Source organism: Phoenix dactylifera, unplaced genomic scaffold (assembly GCF_009389715.1).
Source record: "Phoenix dactylifera cultivar Barhee BC4 unplaced genomic scaffold, palm_55x_up_171113_PBpolish2nd_filt_p 000774F, whole genome shotgun sequence".
In the NCBI taxonomy this organism is placed as follows: Eukaryota; Viridiplantae; Streptophyta; class Magnoliopsida; order Arecales; family Arecaceae; genus Phoenix; species Phoenix dactylifera.
The window spans coordinates 114,181-138,050 of NW_024068145.1; the positions used below are offsets into that span (position 1 = coordinate 114,181).

Here is a 23,870-nt window from a genome sequence, read left to right on the forward strand (position 1 = left end):
AGTACACCCCCCCCCCTTCCTCCTCCTCCGTTTCGTGCTCCGTTCGGCACTGGATCGCCGAACAAAATGCTTCTGTTCGGCTGAACGGTGCCGAACAGAAGGCTTCTGTTCGGCGATCCAGTGCCGAACAGAAGGCTTCTGTTCGGCAACCCTCAACCGAACAGAATCCTTCTGTTCGGCGGAGGGGAGGGGAGGAGGGGTAGGAGGGTGGGGAGGAGGCGGCGGAGGGGGGAGGGGTAGGAGAGGTAGTTGGAGGAGGGGGAGGTGGAGGAGGAGGAGGAGGAGGGGGAGGTGGAGGAGAAGGGGGAGGAGGGGTAGGAGGAGGAGGAGGAATGGGAGCAGGGAGGAATAGGGGGTGGAGGAGGAGGCAAAGAAGGGGGAGAAGGCGGAGGGGGATGCAGAGTAAGAGGGGATGGGGATGGGGGGCGGAGGTAGAGGGGTGGAGGAGTAGGAGGAGGGAGGAGGGAGGAGGAGGAGGAGGGTGAATAGGCGGAGGAGGGGAGAGGGATGAGGGGGAGGCAGAGGTGGGCGGGAAGAGGGGGAGGGGGAGGAGGATGAGGGGTGGGGAGGTGGGGGGTGGGGAGGGTGGGGGTAATTTAGGAATTTTTAATTTTTTAGGGGTGTCCTTAGCAAATGGGGGGGTGTAGAGAGTATTTAATTTTTTTTTTAATTTTTGGGGGTGTCCTGAGCAATAGGGGGGTGTATTTAGAACTACCCCTCACCGTGACTGTGACTACGCCTGTACGGTGGGACCCGAAGTAATCCAGCATCACGGGGCCCGTCCGAATGGACGGATGATGATTTCGATGGACAGCGTGATCTAAGTGGACAGCAACGGGGGCCTCCTACCAGTCCAAGCCGGTATTTCTTTCGCCCGAAGTTTGTTTCCAGCTTCTTACCAACCGAACCCTAACTCTCATTCCATCGAAACCCTCCCCTCCTCCGGAGATCAATCGATCTATCGAGAGAGGCGATGGCGAGGATGGAGGAAGAGGAGTTGCCAGCCGGAAGCCAGTCGTGGCCGCAGGCCCCGGTCGGCGGCGGCGGCGTCGGCGTCCACTACCTGGCCAAGTGCGTCCTCAGGGGAAGCGCCGTCCTCCAGGCCGTTCAAGGCCACCTCCGCTCCCCCTCCTCCTTCGACGTCGTCTTCGGAAAGGTGCCTCCTTACCCCTTTTTGATCTAGATCTTTGATTTTCTCGAACTCAACCATGGTCCTCTTCATACCAGTTTCTCCTTCGGTCATGTTCTTAATGTGTACTAGCGGTTGTTTCTTCATGAATCCTTGATTCACAAAGCCCCGCTAGCAGTTATCTTTATCTGCTCTCTATTCACTTTGATTCGTTTTACTTTGGTATTATTTCATGAATAATTGTATATGCCGCCTTAATTAATTCTGTTTGCCCTTCTTATGTTGTTGTGCCATTGTAATTTGTTCGTTTCTTATAACGTTGAACCAAGTTGCTGAAGAAGGTGAGGGTATTCAGACTCTTAAAGGCATAAAATCTTCGAAATTTGACTTGAGATGAAAATCCAAGCACAGTATAATTTACTCCTTGCTGCCTAAACCAGGAACTGTCTTGTTGCTGCCCCTTTTTGCTCACAAGATATAGAAACATAGGGTGTGATGCTGGTTTTATGTAGGTTAATTATTAGATTCTAAGGGCGCTACTGGGGTGTAAGCCCCGAAAGCCTTTGGTACTTAAGTAGGGCGAGCAGCCCTTAAACAAAATCAAAGGCGCGACCATCCCCCCTCGTTCCTTACATTTCTTCTTGGCTGCTTGGCCTGTAGTAGGTATCTGGTTCACTGCTTTAGGTATTAGTACTATGGCTTGTACGATGGGGATATGTAAACCGTTCATTTTTCCAATAGGATATGTAACCCCCCCGGGCGGTGCTATTTATTTCAGCCAACAATATCTGGTCCAGTGTAAAACTGGCTATTGGTGTTAGTTATTGGACTTTGATTGCTGAGTGCCATGTGATATTATAATTGCACGCATGCAAATGTCTTTTTTTGCCATAGTTCACTCACAGAACTATATTACAGAAGTTTTAAAGACTGAAATTGTCACAACTCACCAGGCACTTCGATGACCAACTTAAGCAAATGAATGTTTATTATGAAATTGTGTGTTGCTAAAAGAAACATAGCCCATTCAATGCCCTCTTTCCTCTGTAAGTTTTGATTGTAAGAGAAAGCATTATTGATGCTTATAGTGACCATTCTTTGTAATGTACAAATGTTTTCAGGAGACATCACTTGAATTGGTAGTAGTCGGCGAAGATGGAATTGTGCAATCAATCTGTGAGCAAAGTGTATTTGGCATGATAAAAGATCTTGCTGTACTGCGGTGGAATGAGAAATTTCGTGACGCTATGCCTCAGGTTTCGTTGTAATTTATGCTCCATAGCATTTATTTTATGAACTAGCGGCTTTGTTTTGAGGCATTAACATATAAATACATTATCATACACAATATTTTATTTGTGTATAAAGAATTCTATCCATTGTCTTGATAAAATGCTGCTTATGTCTTACAGGAACAAGGGAAAGACCTTTTAGTTGTTCTTTCAGATTCTGGAAAGCTTTCTTTTCTTACCTTTTGTTCGGAGATGCACAGGTTAGCTTGCCCTATATTCTTCAAATGTGATTGTTAATCCATTTTGCTACGAGATATATCTTTATTATCTTGAGGTGTGTGCACTTCCACTAAATTTCTTTCATAAGGTGAACTATAATTAATTATTGGTGTACGCTAATTTGGTATAGGTTCTTTGCGATGACGCACATTGAATTATCCAAACCAGGAAACTCGAGACATCAATTGGGAAGAATGTTAGTGGTTCATCCTGAGTAAGTTTCTTCCCGACCTTTCTTCTGTTTTATTTTCTCTTTGGAAATCAGTTTTCTAAAATACTCGGCAGTAGGCATTTCGTACGGGGAAGACTTGGCACATTCTAGTTGAACTCCTTCATAACGAGGTGGTCAAATGACTTGTATTGGATTTCACTCTGCATTAACTGACTATTAACATGTGTTTAATTATTCCCAGTCTAATTATGATGTATTAACATTATTTATCCATTATAACATAGCATAAACTATATTTTAAACCTCCTCAAGGTGACAGCAATAATCCCATGATTCATTGCTATTGTATGAACTTCCAGATCAACAATATGTTGTTGGGTTCTGCAAGGAGTAGCAAAGGTTTCTGACATGGAGAGGGATAAATGGTAACTGAATTTACCTCTCTGGGTTGAACATGTGTGGGCCGATCATACGTATTAAGTCTCCATAAGTTTACATAGGTATGGGATACAATCTCTGGCTCCAATATTTAGAAGCATGAGTCATAATTGCTGAGATGAATGAATGATTTCATCGGGGTCGGTTCCATGTATGAGCAAGTAAGTGCACTTGAACGGTGCAAGTAGGACACCATGTGTATGATGTAACTTTTAAAGCGGTATGAGCAGGGAAAAATATCATAACATATTAAGAACAGTGTCATCAGCTAGAATAAAAACTTGCCCTAACATAGGATAAAATGATGAGGGACAACTGAAATAATAAAAGGTGAAACTTGAATTTGTGTTTTGGGGGTAGGAATGGAGGTGGGAAGCTAGACATAAATTGCTTGCTGAGCTTGAATCAATCAAGGATGTCAGATAAATAATAAAATATTTTATAAATTGTCACTGTTGAATGGTACAGTTACGAATTTGGCTAGCAATGACTAAGGTACAAGGATACTCTCTAATGAGTCTCTATAAGCTTTTTGGCTCCTCTGCTATATAACTAGCAACCAGTAACTGTGTTAGCAGAGTATCTAGCTGTATATGCAAAGGGTATTTTGGAAATGACATTATTCAAGCTCAGGTCCTGTAGCAATGTATTCGTAGACATGTTTTTTTTTTTCCTTCTTTTTGATGAAATAAACTTAATGGTATTTAATTCGGTTTTAAAAACTTCATACATTTTTTGTTTAAGTATTCTGAAAATGTTGGACTCTAATTTCCAATAGCAATGTTTTCATTTCACAGTGTCTTCATATTTGTTGTTTTAATGCTGAACGAGCATGGTGAAGTATTTCAATCTTGGTAGTTGTGGTAGGTACTTATCTTTGGAAATAGGATGTCTACTCATGTTAAAAAAGAAAATGTTTTTCTCTTCATTTCTTAGGTTTAGGTTAATGGCATCCCTTTTTCAGCGCCTCAAGTCGATACTGGAAATCACTTAGCTTTCATTTTTGTTTTTCAGAGGTTCTTTTGTTGCTGTTAGTGCATATGAAGACCGATTTGCCCTGTTTTCTGTGTCTAAATCTGCTGAAAGCAATGTTGTTGGTGAGGTCAGTAATTGTGAATCAGTTGATCAACCTAAATGGTGTATTATGTGTAGACTGAACAATTTCTTAAGTCTGGTCCATCTAATATGTTATAGTACTCATTTCAGATTTTGAAGATCTCATGTCATAATTTCAGAAAATCTTCTATCCACCAGAAAATGAAGGAGAGATGAGCACTACAAGGGATACATCAATGACTAGCATCCGTGGTACAATTTGGAGCATGAGCTTCATTTCAAATGGCACCAGTCATCTAAGCATGGAAGGATATGATCCTGTATTGGCAATAATAATGCACAGGTGTGGTTTGGTTGCATTGTGTTTCTGGGTGCCATTTTTCCACTGACATTGTGTGAGATTGCCTTTGTAGGAGTTTGTCTACTGTTTCAATGTTATTGATACAATGTCTACATTAAGAGTTGAACATATCTGACTGCAGAAGGTTTTGAAATTTTCACTGCAGGAAAGTCTCTGCCATGAATGACTTGATGTTGTTTGGATGTAACTCTCGGACACATACTATTCATTTTCTTTCTCGATTTCCAGAACCTGGACCTCTTGCACTTAGTATATCTGCGGTGCCTCATCTTTCTGGCTTTGCATTTCTGTTTAGGACCGGTGATGTGCTTTTAATGGATCTTAGAGACCCAGAAAATATCTTATGTATTCACAGGATTAACTTAAATTTACCTAGTGTTATTGAAGAGCGAAATTCTATCGAGGAATCATGTAGAGGACTTGATGTTGATGATGAAGGTATGTTTAATGTAGCTGCTTGTGCTTTGCTAGAATTGAGAGATTCTGCTGATTGTATGGTCAAGGATGATGACCCTATGAGCATTGATAGTGGAAGTGGTAAAGGAAATTTATATCGCAAGCATGTGTGTTCATGGAGTTGGGAACCTGGTGAGTCAATGAGTTCAAAGTTGATCTTTTGTTTGGACACAGGGGAACTGTATATAATTGAAATTAATGTCGACACCGAGGGAGTCAGAGTTAATTTATCTGACTGTCTCTACAAGGGTTTGCCTTGCAAGGCGCTGCTATGGGTCAATGGTGGATTAATTGCAGGGCTTGTAGAGATGGGAGATGGGATGGTCCTCAAGTTGGAGCATGGTAGGTTGCTTTACAGAAGTCCCATTCAAAACATAGCACCAATTCTGGATTTATCTGTTGCTGATTACCATGATGAAAAACAGGATCAAATGTTTGCCTGTTGTGGAATGAGTCCTGAGGGATCATTAAGAATTATTCGAAGTGGTATTAGTGTAGAAAAGCTTTTAAGGACTGCCCCGATTTATCAAGGAGTAACTGGTACATGGACACTGAGGATGAAAGAAAGTGATTCTTACCATTCTTTTCTTGTGTTGTCTTTTGTTGAAGAAACTAGAGTACTGTCAGTTGGTTTAAGCTTTATTGATGTCAGTGATGCTATTGGTTTTCAGTCTGATGTTTGCACTTTGGCCTGCGGTATGGTGGCTGATGGGTTGCTTGTGCAAATTCACAGGACTGGTGTAAGACTTTGTTTGCCCACTACATTTGCTCATTCTGAAGGTATCCCTCTTTCTGCACCAATTTGCACCTATTGGTATCCTGATAATGTGACCATCAGCATGGGTGCAGTTGGATGCAATCTGATAATTTTAGCTACTTCTAATCCTTGTTTTCTATATATCCTTGGGGTCAGATCACTTTCAGCTTATCATTATGAAATATTTGAGATTCAGCATGTGAGACTGCAGCATGAAGTATCTTGCATATCTATACCAAGAGGACATGTCAACCATGAGCTTTTAGCTTCACAAGTTAGATTGTCTCACAAGGATCATGAGGCCAGTCTCTCAAGTAAAGTTGAAATCAGGAAGCTTTTTGTCATTGGTACACATAAACCGTCAGTGGAAATTCTTTCATTTTCCCCTGAAGGAGCCTTCAGAGTCCTTGCTATTGGAAGCATCTCAATAAATAATATACTGGGAAGCCCTATTAGTGGTTGCATCCCTGAAGATGTTAGACTTGTATCAATTGATCGGCCCTATGTTCTTTCAGGTCTGAGAAATGGAATGCTACTTCGGTTTGAGTGGCCTGCAATCTCTACATTTTCCCAGTTAGAATCAAACAGACAGGGCCAATTTGGTAGTTCTTGCTTTAGGGAAGTTGAAAGTTCCTTACTGAAAACCATGTCTACATATTCACTTGGTAAGATGATGGAGAATGCTGAAAACCCTGTGCCAGTTCCTTTACAATTGATTGCCATCCGTCGCATTGGGATTACTCCTGTATTTTTGGTATCTCTGCATGATTCACTTGATGCAGACATTATTATTCTCAGTGATAGGCCTTGGTTATTGCATTCCGCACGACACAGCCTTGCATATACATCTATTTCGTTTCAGCCTGCAACTCATGTGACCCCGGTGTGTTCTGTCGACTGCCCCAAGGGAATTTTATTTGTTGCAGAGAACAGCTTACATTTGGTGAGAACCCTATGTACTAATTTTAATTTTGTTTTAAATTGCTAAGAATAGGCCTTTTTCATTTCCTTTTGAGCTATATGCTTGTCCTTACCCTATCATTACATATAATGTATATCTACGAACTGCCAAAATATACATTTGAGATTATTTCTGCTCATTTGTAGGCCTTCTGAACTCTATCTAGATCCCTCTTCATTAACTCCATAAGCGTGACACTTAGGTATTGATTGGTTGGTACAGTTTTCCCTGCCGAGTGCCAAATTATCTTCTTGGTTGCTACGAGCACAACGGAACATGCAAACAACTAGTAGTATTTGATGTTGTAAATTTATTAGTTCTGTCTAATGCATGGTAAATATACATCATTTGGTGGTATCATATATGTAAATGAAATTTGGAAGATTCAGAAATTGTAATTTTGTTTTTTTTTTCAACAATTAAAGGTTTGGTACTGGAATACTATTTGATGTCATATTTTTATTAGTTCCATCTAATGCATATTGTTTGCCATGCTGCATGGCTGCCAATAGCAGTGTCAGGGCTTGCCACTTGATTAGGATGTTGGATTCTGTGAACTCTACAAATACGATGTAACAACATGGCTGTATAGATTTGGACATGGTGTGAATGTATGCATACTTTGAGTTTCATTAGTAATCAAAGTTAATGATGTATCAATGCTGTTTATATATAATACTTCAAAAACGATTGCACAAATCTGTAAGACATCTGTCAAGATCATATACGAAAAGTAAAAAAAAAGGTAGCATATTTTATAAATGCAATTATTCAAACCAAATGCATGTATCGATATAATATGAACTTGAAGTAAGACCGTCTTGGGTAGCTAAAGAGGTTCTAAATTTCTCGTAATCTATGAAATGACCTATTATAGTCAATAATCTTGATTCTTGATGCTTGGGCTAACTTAGTTTGCTGCAGGATATACTTCATATCATGTACTCTAGATTGGGGCATGTATTGACCACCCATGGTGGGTATGTTGAAGGAACTAGTGAAGTGGGAGACAGGGAGCAAAGACACTATTCGAAAGACAAACACAGTAACAATAAAAGAAAGTGGAGCTGAGCCGAGGATGTGTCCAACCACAAGAATTTCAATTGTAATAGAGTAGACAAGTGAACTGCCTTTAGGCCTCTAACTTAGAAAATCAAGCTCATCTAAGTTTGGTAACAATGCAAAGGTTTTTCCAAGTACATGTGATGCTTCTTAGACAGTTTGTAGTTAGCTAATAGGTATAACTAGATTTCATTTCCTTTGTTTCCTTATTTTTCCCCCCTGTTTAATATGTTGGATTTTGGAGCAATCTGGTTTCACCATTTTAAAGAATCTATGAGGATGTAGGTAACATATTTTTGATCAAGGTTTTGAGTATATAAGAGCATTCATATCATGGGAACACAGTACATGGTACAACCCACATTCCTCAGCACGCTGTTTTTGTTGAATGCTTTGTAATGCAACTAGTTTAGAACCTATTCATACGCTGTCATGTTTTTGTTGAATGATTCATATAATAACCATGTATTCATCCAAATGCATCTCCATAGCCTCTTGGGATTTTTTGTATTGTATTTGAGCAACTTTATTATGGGAAAATGCTATCTTAGATATCGTTAGATAAATATGGAAGTGTATGGAATAGCTAACCACAGGAAATGGTACATTCTCACCTAGCATGGGTTGAAAACCAAATATGTCTTGACCAAATAACTGGAAATTATCTTTAATTCATTAAACATCCTTTAAGTTACTTAAATACAAATGGTTACCAATTTACGTTGTGATTGTGAGACTTCCATTTTTCATTTCTCTTCTAGTCCTTTTGTATGTCCTTGTTATGTTGGCTTAATTCTATGTGAAAATCTAAGATTTTAGTAACATCTGGTAGCCTGAACCCAACCATACATTGGAGCAGTTTCTGCAAGAATAGGGAATCAATTGTATTTTTTTTTTTTTTAAAAAGTGCATTGAAGGAGGAGCTTCTTGTAAGTATATTTACTGGAAGTAACTTAAAAAATACATGCCAAATTTGTAACAATTGCCTTTTTTTGCAATTTAGGTGATTTTGTTTTTACTACCAATAGTACGTGGTGTCCCACAGGTGGGTTATGTACCATAGTCTTTATTGCGCTAAGTTTGGTTTTAGAAGAATATTTCAGCAGTAAGAAGCATTAGAAGCAGGTGTAGGTATGGGATTGAGAACTTGGCTCCTTATGCTTGGAAGAAAAGAATTTGGATTTCCTCCTGGCATCTCTGACATGGTCCTCCAAGTGAGCAATTCACAAATGTTCTGTCACTGCATCAAGGTTGATTTTAGAATAACTTTTTTTTTTTTGTCGTTAATCATGCTTAAAATAAGAATAGTTAGAAGTGTCAGGAATCAAGTGTAGACTGTGCTGAAAATCAAGGGTTTGTTTCCTTGTGAGCAAAGAAACAAAAGTAGGTTTCCCCCCCCTGCATATCTGGCATGGCTTGCCTGCGGTGAACATGCATGTGCAATGGATCAATGTAAACACAAGAATGCAATTAATGTTAATTCATGAGATAGAAAAATACATGTTTTCTCTGACAATTTCAGGGTAGTAGAGCATTTAATAGAGGCTTTGCAAGATCACAAATGTGGAAAAGTGAGCTCTTATCCTCCAAACCTCATTAGGATGCACCTCCTTTCATCCCATGTTTTGAAAAAGGTTTCCCCTCAGGGGCTGGGTATAGTGAATAGTGGCTAGAGATGATAGGGGGGATTATAGGGTAGTGTTGGACTTGTGCTTTTGTGTGAAGTCCTAGTCTTATATAAATGTATTGCTCAAGTTTAGGAAATTACGCACAACTGTGTACTACTCAAGCAAGACACACATATCATGAAAAATATTATTACTAAATCTTGAAAAAATCCCCAAAAGGAAATTTAATCACAGATCCTAAAATAAATCCATACAATAAATAGAACTTTTCCAAATGAAAGTTGCAGACATATCATTGTGTTGTCAGATATTATGTATATATATTAACCAGATCTGTGGCAGAAGAATAATATCATCTTCTGAAGTAACTATTCTAGTATTAAAGCACAAGCTGCTTGTCATTCATTATTGAAGACACAGACTGGTCTTATTGCCGATCACTTCTTAGTTATTACTGTACCTTTGTGTTTTCGACCTATATTCTCATAGAAGCAATATTATGTTTCTATTGTTGATTTCTTTGTTTTGCAGGTTGAAATGGTTCATAGCAAGAGACTAAATGTGCAGAAGTTCCCCATTGGAGGCACACCACGGAAAGTTTTATATCATAGTGAAAGTAAAACATTGTTGGTGATGAGGACTGGACTAACTGATGCTACATGCTCGTCAGACATATGCCGTGTAGATCCTCTCAGTGGGACACTGCTTTCAAAATTTAAGTGTGAACCTGGGGAAACAGCAAAATGCATGCAAATAGTGAGGGTAGGAAATGAGCAAGTGTTGGTTGTTGGGACCAGTCAGTCTGCTGGCAGGACTATTATGCCTAGTGGTGAAGCTGAAAGGTTGGTTTCCAGGACTGTTTCTTCTCATTTGTCCTTTCCTCTTCCAGCTGCAAAAAATGCATGTTCATCAGCATGTAGAGCCACTATACACTTATGCACTTGGTACCCTTTAAAAACAGGGGCAATGTGGTCATCTCGACAGGTTGTATGCTGGTGTGCAAGGTCCAGTTTATGCTTTTTTTCTCATGCCAACTGCTGCTGCTGCTTGCTTGGGAGTGTATTGCACAGGCAACTGTAGTTGACATGAGAAAATATTAGACGGCATCTGCTGTTCACCTGTCATCATTTCTTATTTCTTTCCCAGCATTTTTTTTGACACCTTTTTATGTAAATTTAGATCATTTGCACAGCTGTGTTATAAGTTTCATCAGAAGAGTTCATAATTTGTATGATATATTTGGTAATATTTGTTGCTAGTGCTAATCCTCCTCCGTTACCATTAAGACTTTTTTACCTTCATGAAATATTATTATCGAGCGAATGCAGTTTTATAACATTTAATCAGTTGATTAACCTTACTGTGATTGCAACAGTGCCAAGGGACGCTTGATTGTGCTGAGCTTGGATAGTGCACAAAGTTCTTCAGAAGGCAGCTCGTTGATCTACTGTTCAACTTTGAATTCTTCATCCCGAGTTGGTTCACCATTCCATGAGATTGTTGGTTATGCAACTGAACAGTTATCAAGCAGCAGTCTTTGCAGCAGTCCGAATGATACTTGCTGTGAAGGAATTCAACTTGAAGAAATGGGAGCAGTGCAGTTGCGGTTAATTTTTCAAAATACATTATCTGGTGCTGTACTCTCTGTTTGTCCATATCTTGACCGATATGTCGTGGCATCTGCGGGTAATATTGTAAGATATCATTTTCAAGATGATAGATGATTAGAGAAAGTTTTAATTTGAATACTAAGGTAATAGCTGTCGGGATAAGTTCTCACCTGTAACTGGACTGATATTAATTTTGCAGCTCATGTGAGGAACCATGTAGTTTTGTTGTTAAGGGCAGTGAATATGACAAACGCACACACTCTCTCTCAACTTATATGAGTTTAGCTAATGGATAACCTTTCCTTCAACAGCTCTTTGTTTATGGTTTTGTGAATGACAATCCTCAGCGGTTGAGAAGGTTTTCTTTGGCAAGGACACGCTTTACTATAACTTGTTTGAAGACTCATTTTACTAGAATAGCAGTTGGTGACTGTCGTGATGGTATCCTTTTCTATTCTTATCATGAGGTATGCTGTATCTTCTGAAATCTTCATTAAGACATGTTTTTTTGTGTCCTACAACATAATTTACTTTTCCCTTTCATAATTAAAATGTTTTCAAGGTTTGGATTTTTTTTTTTTGGGTCCATTTTTAGTCTAGGTTCTGGCTCCTTGGGTTAAACAAGCTTTGCCATGTCGGTTCTTTTTTTTAGGATCTTAAGAAACTGGAGCTATTATATTCTGATCCTGTTCAGAGGTTGGTTGCTGATTGTGCTCTTATGGATTGTGACACTGCTGTAGTATCAGATCGTAGAGGGAATATATCTGTTCTGTCATGCACAAATAACTTAGAAGGTATATGATGCTTTACATCTTTGTGTCTCATGCAATTTTTTAAACTGGTCTTGTCAGTTTGTGCTATAAAATTGTCTTTGTTATCCTTGAAAATACATGTGCAATAAAATTGTCTTTGTTATCCTTGAAAATACATGTGCAATAAAATGAAAAGTTTGCTTGCTTTTTTTTTCCTCCCCAAAATGCTTCTACTTGTTGACTCGAGCAGATAAAAATGCTTCTGTTGAAAACTACTCATAATGATGTCATATATTCTCTTGTTCTTTTCATTCTCTGCATTGGTGTTATTGTTTCCTTCGGATGCATATAAATGGTATTTTCTCTCTCTTCTCTCTGTGCGATGCTGAAAAATAAATAAAAAAATCTAAAAGATAATATTAGTTGATTATTGGATATAAAGATAAACAAAAGTAAAGAAAATAAAAACATGTTAAAGCATTTTATATTGCTTGAGATCGGAGTTATATAAAGTTTGTTGTTTTTGTTAAGACTATTTAAAAATTCTAAAAGAAACATGGAAATGTAAAAATGTTGTAATGTGTGCTTCATCATTTTCAATGTGAAAAGCAATCTAACACATGACAATCTGAATTCTAAAAGTTGACAAATGCAGGGGTGTGCGAAAACTGCAAAGCATGTTTCTAAAGAACCAAGACAAAATATAACTCCACAACTTTATGAAAAATTGCTAGAATTTTCACCTGAAGTTCAAATTCCTTGTACTAGATCAATTAGATTTGCAGACGAAGATGATTAATTTATAAAACCAATTAGAAAGTGGTTTGAGAAATATATTTTGGTTTTGGAAAATAGGGGAAAATTAAAGTCAGATCTCATGGATCTCTGAATTCAGGAGGCCTAACGTAACCCAGGACCAGCATTCTCTTTGGCAACATTTGGTTGCAAAATAAACTGGAATGGTTGGGCGTGAGCGTGACTTCTTCTTCCATTTTATTAGGTCCTGTCCTGCTAAACACCATTACTTGGTGCTGGAATAAGAAAAGTTGGTGCAGGGTAACTTTTCGTGTTGTTACTCGTTTATCCCTTGAAATAGAATAGGTTTATTCTGTGAAAATTGTAAAATAGACTTATTCCTCATTATTCCTCCATTTGACCCCCTTTTTGTCCCTTACTTTACCTGTATCCAGGGCTAAATATAATCCACAATTAAACATGACCTTTCGCTTTGTAAAGTTCTCACAAGCAGAAAGTCTCTGAAAAATGGGCATCCTAGTGCACGAGGCTCCCACTACATATGGGGTCTAGGGAGGGTCAGATGTACGCATCCTCTCCTTCCATCAAAACATCCTCTCTATCATGCGCATAACACATGCCAGAGTCCACTCTTCTAACACACAAACCACTGTATCCTCTGATTCTGTAAGCAGCATTAAATGAACATTATGTGTTTGCAAGTTATATATATGAGCATATATCAGTACAATCAATAAACCAGAACTGCTTTCTCAACCTTAGAAGATAACTTGATCTCAGGTGAATCCTTATGATACCAAGCAAGAGATAAATGTAAAAATTCTCCCAGGTGACTCATGCAATGCTTGGATCTTTGGTGGGGCTGCGTACATCTGACCCTCCCAGGTAACTATCTTTGCATGAGTCACCAAAACTTTTACTTCACCTTAATTATCCTTATGGAAAAATTGCTTTTGCAGACTGCTGCTTTGATTTTCTTGTTTCTATGGGAAATTCTCTGAGACTATTTGGAGTGGGCCTCTCATGGCCCGAATTCAAGAGTTTGCAGTGTAGCATATTATAATTAAAGGTGTTCTAAGCAATCTAAGCCAAATGCTGAATTATGCGAGTAAGGATGAGTCTGTAAAATATTGATAGAAGCTACAATTGTTTTTTTTGTTCCTTTGCATTCCATTGCCATCTAATTACTTTGTAATGCCCTTTTTGCATAATAATGCGTAAGTGTAACTTTCCATTCTGGTTTTGTTAATCCTCAGCTACTCGCGAAGTTTATTGTTTACATGTTGGGCATATCATACTTGGGGACAACGTCATGCTGATGCTTATTTTGGTTTTATATTGCAGTGAATGGAAGCCCAGAAAAAAACCTAGCGCTAAATTGTTCATTTTACATGGGAGAGACTGTTATGAGCATCCAGAAGGTAATCCAATCCCTTGCATCTTATTATTGGTTCTCTTGAATTTTGATAAATGAATTGGCTGTGTATAAAATGAAAATGATGGATATATAAACAAGCACACACACATATATATGTATGTATTTATGTATGTATATCTCTTAGTTTTTTCAATCAACTTAAATCTTCGACCAAGTAGAATTAAAAAGAGCTAGAATTCAGGGTGATTTTGATGAATTGATTTAGAGCTTGGATTTAATGCTACTTTTGTTTTCGAGAAATATCAGAGATCAGAAGGCCAGGAAAGTTATATAGTTACATTTATATTGTCAAAGATTTAGGAAACATTTTTAGAGATTTTGTGCTGTTTGCATATACAATGGTCGTGCTGTTTGGAAGCCATGCTTGAGCTGCTGTGGTACATATAATGCAAACTAGATGGAAATCCACCTTGAATGGTATATTTGATGACCATTTTGTTTCATTAAAAAAATCTTGCCCACTCTAGTATGTTACTTTTATGTTGTTAGATGACATGCATCTCCTATGTTTCTTCACAGCTTACAGCATATGGATTAGTGATACATTATTATATTGAGCATTATCCTTTTTTGCCATGAAGAAAAATTTAGTATAATTTTGACTAGTAACTATTAGTTCCATATATTATCTGGAATTGATGGAAATATCTTAGATATCTTCAGGCGTGGTTGAGTTTCAGTAGAATTTTTCTCATTTTGACTGGAATGGAATAGCCTGGATTTTTTTGAAGTCTTGCATAAGTTGGAAGTAACAGTAGCCTAGTAGAATCTGCACATTTTCTGATAATTTTAGTCTGGGGATTTTTACTACTAATTGTGTCGGTTTGAAAATTCATACAGGTTGGGCAAGTAACTTCTTTCGTGATTTTTATAGATTTTTAAGCTATATTTCCGTTTAGAAGAAATGATTTGCCTGTTAGGTGTATAATTAAAAAGATCATGTGTGTGTGTGTCCATGTATACACATATATATGCACATATGTATGTGTATATGTAGATACATATATAATGGAAACTCTCCCCCAATAGCTGTGACCGTCCATTGCAATTTTTCTGTTACATGTTATCACATGAGATGGAAAACGGAAAGCTTCTGGGTTCACAGGGCAAAAAACACATCAGGCTCCTAAGTGGCATGAGTGGAAATAAAAAGAAAATAAAAAAAAACTCCTAATCAGATGAATGGGAAAGGAAAATAAATATCATAAACAACAAAATAAAAAGAATTCAGACTCCAATAATGATGGATATAGAAGGAAAGGACCAAGATATATACAAGGCATAAACAACCAAAATACCGGCCAGTATTGCAAGAGGAAAGTTAAAAAAGAAAAAAGAAAAACGCAGACAACTAATAATTCACTCTGATTGGAAAATAGAAGAACGAAAAGGGGAAACACTATAAAATGAACGTAATTCCATTTTTTTGGGATCTGGTTTATTTTTTAAGTTCTGGTTTTAACTTGAATGGTTTGTGTAAGATATATTTTTCTCTCTTTTTTTGGATTCATGATATATTTCTATTTTTAACTCCACCCAGAGTTTTTTAATTGATTGATTGAGACTTTGGAATTGGAGTTTCAGAAAATATCAAAAAATAAATAAAATAAAAATAAGTGACTGTGAACCCAACATAGTCGAGAATGCGAGTTTTTATTGAGTTAGGGAATCGAGATGCTGTTTTTCTCATTCATTTTTTTCATTTAATTCCTGTATCATTTTTTTCTCCCTATGATGTTGCCTTTTCCAAGGAAGAGTCATGAGAGAGGGGATTCCAAGGAGTCCAAAAGATAAATAAGGAAAAATGAACCAAACTTATTAAAAGATTTTTTTAACTTACCATATCTCAGAATAACTTTTAAACAATATAAGAACTGCCCATGCTCTTATCAGAAATAAGAACTAAAATCAATTTTTCCATCTAAGACCAGATTCACTATTTCACAAATCACAAGAAATTAGTAATTATATACTATCTTTTTTGGAGAAATCCAGGTATTAATAATATCGCAGCCATGAGTCTGTCCATCCATCTGTTTGTGTGTATCTGTATATATGTGTATATATGCCTTTCTGTGTATATATATGTGTGTGTGTGTGTATATTGTTTATATAAATGTGTATGTGTATACACATACTTGTCTGTGTGTGCTGAATTCATGTGAGTTTTGTAGGTTTGGTCAAGACCAAACTATTTTGTTTAGAACAGATATTGCAGTGTCTCTGAACCATCTCAATTACGTTCATATTGAGTGTTTGAAGTGGTTGGCTGAGTCGCATTCATTTCAACCTGTTTCTTCTAGGAGACCTTACTAGCTTCATCCATCTGATATAGCATGATGTGGCATTCATAAAATGACAACAGAATCCAAATAAGAATAGTTGAGGTTCAATGTCTTCTACTTGGGGACCCGTAGAAGTGGAATATTCGGCCATTGTTAGGGATGTAATTAACTGAGGTTCATAATTAGGGATGTATCAAGCTGTGCTTGATCAAGCTTTGCTTATAAAGAATACCACCCCCCACCCCTAACAAGGGACCCCAGGGGAGATAGAGCAAACATCTCCTCTTTCTATCCACTCTTCCAAAAGAAATTGCATTTAGAGATCCACAGGGGCTTATAGTTTAGCTGGTTGAAATGTGCCGGACAAGCTTGGGCTGCTTCCTATTTGATTGATCTTAATCATCTAATTGCGAGCTGAGCTGAGCACAGGCCTATCTCAAACAGCTTGATACCCTTAAATTGTGCTAGATTCAAATCAGGGCCTAATAATTGGTTTCAATGGCTGACTATGTGTGTGTAGGTGTGCCGCATGCACGCACACTCCGAGAGATGAACCTGATTGAGCTAGGGCTTGCTTAGACTCGGTAAAATTAATTTTGACCCAATAACAAGGATCAACCACAGTTTGTTGTTTATTTGTTTTAAGCTTGTTTGAGCCATAATTGAGCTGTTGGGAGTGGCTACGTCAATGGCCAATCTTCTTCGTAAGTTTTTTGCAATAACAGGGATCAACGGGAATTTGTTTTTCATTTGATTTAAGCTTGATTTAGCCTATAATTGAGCCATTAGAAGTGGCTTAAGTCAATTGCTAACCTTCTTCATAATTTGTTATATAAAAATTTCTCAGTTTGGTCTTAAGAATTAATATTTGAGTTGATCATTATGGTTTTCGTGTACAGAAATATTTCTTTCACTGACTTTTGCAAGTTCTCTTGGTTTCTAAATGTGGCATATTACCTAAAACTGGACCGAAGTTCCCGAATAAAATGTTATATGAAGTTCTTCTCTGAATTGTTAACGTTTCTGCAGAACAATTGCTCTATCTTTCCACCAAGCAAAAACAAAGTGAGATAACTATTGCTGGGTGACAAGGAAATGGGAAAAAACAGCTACATGGTTCTGAGCATGATTAACCATCACTGGCAATAAGAGAGGATATAATTTTGTGTTAATGGATATGCCTGAGTAGAAATATGAATTCAATTTGATACATATCTAACCTCGGTACTGTGAGAAATAGCAGAAGCTACCTGGTCTGCACTTGCTTATCTTTCTACTTGATGTTCTTGGATGGTGATAGCTTTCTCCAGTGATATACCTGGCCACACTTGAAAATGAAACAAAATCGATGTGAAATTAAAAAAATTATCCCCCCCAACTCGTTTGGCATTTGTATGAAACAAAGCTGGCATGTTTCTGCAAGGCTTCATTTATTGTCCTTGTAGCTCTGTGGGGTCTTTGTAATAGCTTGTGTATTAACTGTCAGTGATTTGCAATAAAGAAATGCTGAAAGGGGGAATAGGCATAATTTCATTTGTACTTTGGTGAGGAGTTGGGTGTTTGTATCTTTATCCTCTTTATTTTCAAAATTATGTTCTTAATACTTAATTTCTTAATTGGTTATAGGCTTCATTTTCGTACAAACTTCCAGTGGATGATGTATTGAATGGTTGTGACGGTGCGGAGGTAGTCTTAGAATCAGCCTACAACAGTGTTGTGGCAAGTTCATTGCTTGGAAGTGTATGGATCCTCATTCCTATTACGAGGTAAAATTAATTATTCCTAGTTTTCGTGTATCTCCATTATCATACCAGGAAAAAATATTTTTAAATGCATGCTTTGAAAATAACATAACGTGTCCAACCAGTATATGCTTTGCACTATTTCAGTTAAGATCTTAGTTTTGTCATAGGCATCAGAGTTTATTTAAGTGTTAAACATGATGGATAATATGGGCATTTGTTCCTTGTACCCTCATTAGTTGCTCAGTTGGTTTTACTTTTGTTATTTTGTATATAGCATGGCAAGAGCAAAGGGTTTCCTTCAATGTGTACACCACGTTCTCAAATAAATGACAGACTGTTTAAAATTTGATGCACATTTGCCATAGAATTAGACATTAGTTTTCATTTCCTTGACATGTTTAGAGTGGGAAATATATTGGAAAAAATCATGCATTTATTTAATGTTATAGCATAGTGGGAAAGGGTTGCTTATAAGCCTAAGAGATTGTTAGTGCTATTGAGAAGCTCGAGAAAAGCTAGGTCTTGTTAGTTGGCCAGAAGGAAGGAAGAAGGTTGTCAGCCGTAGCAAAGATGAGGGGGATGTGATCATGTTAAAGAAGGTAAAGGACTCTTGTCTATTTGAGTTCAATAGGGACTCGATCCACATAATGAAGGGCATTTATGCCTGTAAAAAGTATGCATGTCCACCATCATAGCATAATAGAACGGTTGGAGAATGAGGTATAATAAGGCATGATAACCGTATGAAATAAGTATTGCACATCTTGTTGCTTTTAAGTTCATCAAAAAATCTCCTTGTTTTAGGGGGTTGTCATTGTGCTGTAGTTTTGTTGGAAGTGGCTGCTATTTTCTGTTTTCTTATCCTAGATAGCTTTTTGATGATAACTTACATAAAAGACAATTCCTCATTGAGGACTTGGGTTTTCGTTTCTGATCTGCTTATGTCAATCCCTGATAGTATGATGTGATCATGCAGTGAGGAGCACGAATTGTTAGAAGCTGTTCAAGCTAGACTTGCAGTTCATCCATTGACTGCTCCAATCCTAGGAAATGACCACAAGGAATTCCGTGGGCGTGGGTTACCGGTATGATTACAAGACTGTACTAGACTCCGAATGCTTCCTGTTTCTTTCTGATATGGTTGCTTTATTATTTCCTGTGGCTTAGCATCTACAATCCCATCATGTATTTGATTTATATTTCATCAATATTTAATGCTGCAATGCAGGTGGGAGTGCCAACCATGCTTGATGGAGACATGCTTGCCCAGTTCTTGGAGCTAACTAGCATGCAGCAAGAAGCTGTGCTTGCATCATCTGGCTTGCAGAGTACGAGAGCTTCAACTTCAGAGACGCAGCATTTGTTTATCTCTGTCAATCGGGTTGTTCGGCTGCTGGAGCGAGTTCATTGTGCCCTTAACTAAGCTGTCCCGTTTTGAGTCCTTTCCCCTGCATTGGACTGGACGACTATATGAGCACACATCAGAGTCCCACTTAAAATGGGCTCATGCAGCTCAACTGCGTATCCTAGAAATAAGGGCCTCCAGTGCAGCTGGCGCATGGAAGTATCTTCATCTGCAGTGGACTTTCATGCGACATTCGTATACAAAAGTGAGCCAGATTATTTCTAGAAGCCTTGGATCCAGGAGGAAGCCTTGCAAAACTAGAAGGGCAGTAGAGCATCCTTGGGCAGGTGCCTCTACTGTTGGGGGACCTTTTAGAAGCTAGGGCATTGCAGAGGACCTGCATCACTACGTATGATTTGTTATCCTTTTATCTCTATGTATACATTAAATGCTGTTGTTATATCCAACTCTCCAAGCATTTGCACCTGTATTCACTGTCCAAGCACTTAAACTTTCTTTCTACTTTCTGTCACTCAAATTGTCATTTAGAGTTTGAACTGTTCCTGGGATCGGTTTGGACTCTGATCCTCCTGACATTGCTCTTAAAGCATTTTGGAAGCTGTCTTCGGCAACAGTTGCATCAAGATAAATCCAGGTTGAAATATCATATTTTACCATATGAAATAAGAGGGGTCATTTTAATGGCTAGGTGAAGCCTATCAATATCATTTGGTCATATAAGCAAGAGAAAGTCTGACTCTAATTCTTAATCTAATGAGTACGCAGGATTGATGCTGGTGTTAGACTGTAAACAAGATCAAGCAGTAACCCCACTGACGAAAAGATGAGTGCCATAAGCATTAAAAAAATACACGGAGAAGACTCAAGATGTTGACTCCTTGTTGCTATTTGCTTTAGGTGCTGTAGGAGGTACAAGTTTGTGTGGAAATTATACCTGAAGACAGCACTGGATTATAAAATTTCCACTTCAAATTCGTGTCTCGGATGATTGGTTATATTGGCCATATACAACAAGAAAAACTGCTATTTGTTAGACATGGCCAAGTATGGGAGGACGGTCCTACAGAATCTTATGAGAAATTCCAGTTTAAGCTCATGGGATGGGCTTCACAAAATGATGATTAGCTGCAAACTCATTTTTTGATTCATGAAGTAGCAACTGTTATTTCAGCTCGAGAAACAAGTATTTTCCATCACCACTATTCTCTATACTCCAAAGCTTTCCTTAAACATGAGTCTTCTCATACTCTAGATACCACTTAAACATGAACTGCAAATATAGAAGAAGACGACAGTGTAAATATTGTTAACTATTTAGCAAGAATATATAAGGCAATGCAAAAAAGTCATTGTGGTCTCCAGAAAAAAAAACCATGGTGGTGCATTCTCAAGAAAATTATGAGACAGCAGTAAATTTTTGTAGTTTAAAGTTTACTGGGAGAAATTAAATAAAATAGGAAAAGGCATCAACTGTCAACTATAAAACAAATTCAAGAATATAGTTTACATGATTCTCTAATTACAAGTAACTTGCAAATTGGGACGACCGAGACACGCTTCACAATGGAGTTTGGTCGAACATGAAAGGACGAGGATTAGATTTCTGCATGAAGATTTGTTCATTTAATTTATGTGTCCTAACTTTATGCTCAGATGTTTGTGTATTATTTAGCTTGAATACTTTGATAGAACTTTCGATAAATATATATAATTTTTCATTTTAAGTTCTATAAGTAAAATCCGGAGGTGTTCATCCTACTGCAAGAGAAACCAGATCATTTAGAAAGAACGAACTATGAATAACAAGCACAAACCAAGTGAACCAACAAATCAGAGAGCTATAGACTTACAGTTCAAGGTGCAATTCCACCTTTTTCTCAACTGCTGCCGAAGTACACTATACTAAGTTCAATTATTCTTTAAAAGAAAGACAGCTTGACCCTCTTTTTCTTATAGTTGCACTCCATAGCTTCAAAGTTGACAGAAATATGAAGAATGCAATAGAGAAAGTCCAAGTGCATAGAGCTGCATGGCTCACCCAATTGACTCTCCATTAATGCTTTTAGTAGAGAGGGAGAGAAACAAGAGGCACATGCATTAAAAAATGCTAGCATATTCATCAATCTGAATTAAGGGAAAAATATCACAAACAAAAAATTCAATAAAAAGCATTTCACTGGTTGATTCGATGACAATCTAGTGCAGTGCGTATGCTGAATACTGTTTAAGGATTCAGTTATTTGTATGATCTTGTAAAAAGCTTCTAAGACACATGCAATATTATTTTTGGAAAAAAAGGTGTTTGAACAGTTTGAGATCTTCTGAAATGAGTTACGTTACAAAGAATGACAAAATATATCAGCAAGAGATGTGCTAAGGGGCACCATACATTCAATTTTTTGATGGAAGACCTAGACATATGTTGCTTGCTCAAATAATGCTTGTATCAATTCTGCATCACCTAGACAAATCTCCTACTAGAGAGAAATGTATCAGGGAAGGTAACTAAAAACAGATTCATTGAGATGAATGTATCATTTAGTCTGATCCTGAAAAAGAAGCTGGAGAGCAATTTCATGCATTTTCAGAACTCAGAATAGTTTCATTAAAGTACATGTAGTTTTTCAGCTAACATGAATATAATTATATTCCACTTTTATAAGCAAGATTTGCGATCTCACATGCATTAGTGCCAATAACATAAAAACATGATAAATGTGCTCTCTCGCAGTGCAATAAGAGACTTGCAAATTGATTCTCTAATCACAAGTGACTTGCAAATTGGGATGATCGAGACACGCTTCCCAATGGGGTTTGGTCGAACATGAAAGGACGAGGATTAGATTTCTGCATGAAGATTTGTTCACTTAATTTATGTGCCCTAACTCTATGCTCAGATGTTTATGTATTATTTAGCTTGAATACTTTGATAGAACTTTCGATAAATATATATAATTTTTCATCTTAAGTTCTATAAGTAATATCCGGAGGTATTCATCTTACTGCAAGAGAAAACAGATCATTTAGAAAGAACGAACTATAAATAACAAGCACAAACCAAGTGAACCAATAAATCAGAGTGCTATGGACCTACAGTTCCAGGTGCAATTCCACCGTTTTTTCAACTGCTGCCAAAGTACACTATACCAAGTTCAATCATTCTTTAAAAGAAAGATAGCTTGACCCTCTTTTTCTTGTAGTTGCACTCCATAGTTTCAAAGTTGACAGAAATCTGAAGAATGCAATAGAGAAAGTCCAAGTGCATATAGCTGCATGGCTCACCCAATTGACTCTCCATTAATGATTTTAGTAGAGAGGGAGAGAAACAAGAGGCACATGCATTAAAAAATGCTAGCATATTCATCAATCTGAATTAAGAAAAAAATATCACAAACAAAAAATTCAATAAAAAGCATTTCACTAGTCGATTCGATGACAATCTAGTGCAGTGCGTATGCCGAATACAGTTTAAGGATTCAGTTATTCGTATGATTTTGTAAAAAACTTCTAAGACACATGCAATATTATTTTTGAAAAAAAGGGTGCTTGAACAGTTTGAGATCTTCTGAAATGAGTTACGTTACAAAGAATGACAAAATATATCAGCGAGAGATGTGCTAAGGGACACCATACATTCAATTTTTTGATGAAAGACCTAGACATATGTTGCTTGCTCAAATAATGCTTGTATCAATTCTGCATCACCTAGACAAATCTCCTACTGGAGAGAAATGTATCAGGGAAGGTAACTAAGAACAGATTCACTGAGATGAATGTATCATTTAGTCTGATCCTAAAAAAGAAGCTGGAGAGCAATTTCATGCATTTTCAGAACTCAAAATAGTTTCATTAAAGTATATGTAGTTTTCCAGCTAACATGAATATAATTATATTTCACTTTTATAAGCAAGATTTGAGACCTCACATGCATTAGTGCCAATAACATAAAAACATGATAAATGTGCTCTCTCGCAGTGCAATAAGAGACTTGCAAATTGATTCTCTAATCACAATTGACTTGCAAATTGGGACGATCGAGACACGCTTCACAATGGGGTTAGGTCGAACATGAAAGGATGAGGATTAGATTTCTGCATGAAGATTTGTTCACTTAATTTATGTGCCCTAACTCTACGCTCAGATGTTTGTGTATTATTTAGCTTGAATACTTTGATAGAACTTTCGATAAATATATATAATTTTTCATCTTAAGTTCTATAAGTAAAATCCGGAGGTGTTCATCCTACTGCAAGAGAAACCAGATCATTTAGAAAGAACGAACTATGAATAACAAGCACAAACCAAGTGAACCAACAAATCAGAGAGCTATGGACCTACAGTTCCAGGTGCAATTCCACCTTTTTTCAACTGCTGCCAAAGTACACTA

At 37.5% G+C, this 23,870-nt stretch overlaps 1 protein-coding gene across 9 annotated transcripts; it reads left to right on the forward strand.

Annotated features, from left to right (window-relative positions):
• Nucleotides 1-802: 802 nt before the first annotated feature.
• LOC120107137 (splicing factor 3B subunit 3-like) lies at nucleotides 803-20,056 on the forward strand. 9 transcript variants are annotated; one of them, XM_039120305.1, is made up of 15 exons: nucleotides 845-1,156; nucleotides 2,251-2,385; nucleotides 2,542-2,621; nucleotides 2,771-2,854; nucleotides 4,265-4,352; nucleotides 4,486-4,649; nucleotides 4,813-6,823; nucleotides 10,063-10,373; nucleotides 10,907-11,225; nucleotides 11,453-11,608; nucleotides 11,794-11,935; nucleotides 13,994-14,070; nucleotides 17,999-18,138; nucleotides 19,094-19,202; nucleotides 19,346-20,056. In XM_039120305.1, the coding sequence occupies exons 1-15, from the start codon at nucleotides 974-976 to the stop codon at nucleotides 19,538-19,540; spliced, it is 4,194 nt and encodes a 1,397-aa protein (XP_038976233.1). In that variant the 5' UTR covers nucleotides 845-973; the 3' UTR covers nucleotides 19,541-20,056. The 9 variants fall into 9 exon arrangements, 6 of the variants coding, with proteins under 6 accessions (XP_038976233.1, XP_038976234.1, XP_038976235.1 ...); XR_005509071.1 differs by lacking the exons at nucleotides 17,999-18,138; nucleotides 19,094-19,202; nucleotides 19,346-20,056 and adding an exon at nucleotides 13,430-13,534 and having other exon boundaries at nucleotides 13,994-14,069; XR_005509072.1 differs by lacking the exons at nucleotides 17,999-18,138; nucleotides 19,094-19,202; nucleotides 19,346-20,056 and having other exon boundaries at nucleotides 803-1,156; nucleotides 10,907-11,217; nucleotides 13,994-14,069.
• The last annotated feature ends 3,814 nt before the right edge of the window (nucleotides 20,057-23,870 follow it).